The 3,809-nt window shown below is 36.1% G+C and overlaps 1 protein-coding gene across 1 annotated transcript in view; it reads left to right on the top strand.

Annotated features, from left to right (window-relative positions):
• Window positions 1-3,809, top strand: part of noc2l (NOC2-like nucleolar associated transcriptional repressor) — a 31,930-nt gene that overhangs the window by 14,677 nt on the left and 13,444 nt on the right. The window contains exons 12-14 of the mRNA XM_015035708.1: window positions 880-993; window positions 2,753-2,854; window positions 3,143-3,286. Coding sequence (XP_014891194.1) covers window positions 880-993; window positions 2,753-2,854; window positions 3,143-3,286 — 360 coding nt within the window. The remainder of the gene's footprint in view (window positions 1-879; window positions 994-2,752; window positions 2,855-3,142; window positions 3,287-3,809) is intronic.

Here is a 3,809-nt window from a genome sequence, read left to right as displayed (position 1 = left end):
TTTAAACCTACAATGTTAAGGAGAAAACTGTGTTGCAGTTTTCTCCTTAACATTGTAGGTTTAAATCCAACAGGAAAGTGAATGAATTACAAGATTATCCCTATTTATGCATCAAGGCACAGGCCAACTTCAGGAGAATTTTAATTGCGATATTATCACTGAAAGTATATCGATTATAATTAACCATTTATTTTTTAAAGAATGAAATAACTGAAAACTAGATAAATAATATAGATATGTAAATCATTTAATGATGTTTGAATTTGCATAGTTGCACATAATCGTTTTAAGACGTCAGCGTGCGATCACTAGGATCTGATGTGACACTGCAACCCAAACACACAATTCACTCTGCAGGCAGACTCTTGTAGTTATTTGAGCACAGAGCGTACTATACGGTATAAAGTGAAAAATATACTTGAACTTCATTTTAATCCTCCCCAACTTGGGAAACATCCGTACTTCACAGTTGCATTGCCGTTTAGAAAACATGGACTTAAAGCGTGTTTGGTGACTGAATAGAGTTTTATCAGTTTTCTGTTAGACACGTTAAAACTACCTATTGGAAAGTTTGTCACATAGTAATTAAATAATTAACACATCTTTTGTTTTGTCCCTGCATTACATGATAGTAAAGTAGATTATCAGTGTAATGCTGACAGATTTAAGGCAGTTGTAGACCATTGGATGAAATTTGCGTGAACTTCCTGTGGATTTCTTGATTGGATAATGTTATGGGTTATATCTTCTCATTCATAGTCTGAATCAACTATTTAAAACCTAAAATTAACCTGTGAAGCATAATTGACGTTTGCTCTTGGTGCTGGCGTCATTCTTCTCTCTGCAGATGTGTTTTGTAATCATGCCTCCTGTTTTTAGATTATCCAGCAAGTTGATTTCAACAAGAAACCAGGTCGAATGAGCAAGAAACCAATCAACTTTGCAGTGATCCTCAAGCTGAACAAAGTCAACCTAATGGAGAAGGCCTACAAGGTAAGAGGAGAGAGGGCGTTTATTTCTGCCCGCTTCTGAGAAGAAACAGCTGATCAGAAGAGTAGTTCACACAGCCCGGGGTGTGTTCAGGAGGGGATTGAGGGCAGCGCTGACAGCCCCTCGTCAGGGCTCTAAAACCGTCCTCGGGTTGCCAAGCTGAGCGCGGCAGCAAAGAGGATTGCGGCACGGCTCTCCGAGATTATCCCCCGCGCTCTCCGCTCACAAGGACTGTTTGTACTGCTGTCACCTTAGCTGCCGCCACATAAACTCACAACAAACCGAAATGATCTGCCTAAAACTTTAGAACGCATTAGATCACACAGGCTGGAAGGCTTTTTCTTAATTGTATTTCCATGACAAGACTAATAATAATAATAATAATAATAATAATTTATTTGTATTACACATTGTATGCAGGTCTTCTAAAATCTTTGGGTTTTGAGGAAATAATAAACACAAATGTATAAAATGAGTAATCTAAACAATCTCGCATATTAATGTTTTTGTTCATCTTTTCAGCCTTTCGCTATGATTAAGTAATGCTAATTTACAGCATTGGATCAGTTTATAGTTGCTACTTTTGAAAGTGAGTGTCCTTGTTTTAATTCAGGTTGTTTCCTGTTCTTCTTTATTTTGTGTATGAGGTTTGTAGAAAAATCTGTGGCTTACCTTTTTAATAGTAAAAACAGAAGTCTCTAGCATGCGAAACTAGAAGACATAACTGCTGAAATTACATTCCTAATGAAAAATCCATTTAAAGAAAATTGATTTATGTTTAGGTGTTAGCGTTTGCTTATTTTGTAGCTTTTTGCTCTCAGTAGCAATCAATGAATTTATTACTATAATGTCTCAATCTATGGCTTCAAACAAATTAAATGTCTGGGCAGCAGTCACATTAGATTGTCTGGTTAAAATCTTAGTATTACTATCTTAATGTCATGCCATACTAATACAAATGACTTTTATAAGTAGGTATTAATAAGTAGAACATTTACTGTTGTTCTTAAATATTGTGAGCAGATGTGCTGAAGGAGCTGAGCTGATGAAGAAACATTTGTTCAAAAGTTAAAAGTAGCAGAAATGTTAGATTTGTCAGTGTATGATTTAAGCACATTGAGTGGCAGAGTCTAAAAATGTTGCAGAAAACGGCTGAAGAATAATCACACTTATTGAAGATTTCTCTACATAGCATCAAGATGTAAAAAGGATTTAAGAAATAGAGTACAAGCAATTTAAACATCAGAAGCTGAAGTCACGGCAGACAGATCATCTGAGTAATTGGCTAACTTTAACTTCTAACATGAACACGATGACTATCAATAGCAAATATAATCTATGTTCAAATTGATTATTATTATCTAACTGTTAACATTAAGATTAGCATTAACTATTTACTGCTCTAATAGCAGTTAGCTGTTATTGGCTAAAAATACTGACATTCTCTTAAAAGTTAACGTCTGTAAATATAAAGATGTTGGATTGCGAACATCCACTATCACTATGGTTTTACTAGCATACACACTAATGCTAATCATCTATACACCAGTATGCCAATAATGGCATATTATGAACTGCTAGATATTATCTTTCATGATTTGTTTTGTAAAAGGCTTGAATTTATTGAAAAAAACGATTGACTGCCTGCTATGTTCATTTGCATTAAGAGAAGCTGCTCGGTAAATTATGAAAAACCCTTGCAAAGCCATTGAGACTTTGAATTTTACGCACAAATATAATATCTTTTCCTCTGTAATTTCAGGATGGGCTGATTGACCAGCTGTATGACTTGATGCTTGAATACTTTCACACTCAGGCCTACTCTATTGGCTTCCCTGAGCTCGCCCTGCCCACCATTGTTCAGGTAATCAAGATCTGAAACCCATTTATCGATATTTATCTGCGCAGTTATACCTCGCTAATCCACAGGCCAACAATTAAACACATTCAGTTTAGCATAGAAGCAGTGATGCAGAACGCAACAGCAGTTTTTGTTCTGTATGTAAGATTCACGAAGGCTAAATCTGCTTCCCTCAGGGGAAACAATCACAAACTCTCTGCCTGAATGCAGCTCATCAGTAGACATGATCATCTCTTCTGCTGGTTCCATGTTTTTTTTCCTCCCTCATCCATCTCGTCCATGTCCCTGCAGCTGAAAGCTTTCCTGAAGGAATGCAAAGTGGCCAATTACTCCAAGCCGATGCGGCAGCTGCTGGAGAAGATACAGGAAAACAGCAGCTATATCACAGGACGGAGACAGAAGGCCGCCTTCGGAGTGGCTGATTCTGCCGCCGTGGTGAGTACAGCAGGAGGTGTAGGAGGAAGAGGATTTAGTTTCTTAAAATTGTATTTTGTACCGGAGTAGTTGAAGTTTTGTGGAGCTTAAAATTTTAAACTAAGGTAGACAAGCTTCAGGTGTACAATTAAGATAGAAAATGCTAAAATATTTTAGTGCAACACGTTTTAGAAAGTTGATATTAGTTGCATCAGTTTTCATATTCATGTAGAAAATAAAATGTTATCTGAGGTAACATCACATTCAGAAGAATATCTACCATTGATCCAATGATGTATTTTGTTTGATGTCTCAGTCACCCTCTGCTTTTGTTGTGAGGCATTTTGGGAAAGAAATTTGACCAGTTCAGTTCCAATAATTTATAAATATCATATTCAATTGAGCATAATGTGCTTTAGACTATATTTTTGGATGTGTGAAGCCAGCATCATCTATCAAACCAAAAAAAAAAAAAAAAAAATCAGCCTCAAGTGGGAAAAATTTTTTTTCATGAAAAAACACGCATGTCATGTCATTTTTTTTT

This window comes from Poecilia latipinna, unplaced genomic scaffold (genome assembly GCF_001443285.1).
Source record: "Poecilia latipinna isolate Pla-1442-1.1 unplaced genomic scaffold, P_latipinna-1.0 Scaffold346, whole genome shotgun sequence".
NCBI lineage: Eukaryota > Metazoa > Chordata > Actinopteri > Cyprinodontiformes > Poeciliidae > Poecilia > Poecilia latipinna.
This window is presented reverse-complemented; position numbering and strand designations above follow the sequence as displayed.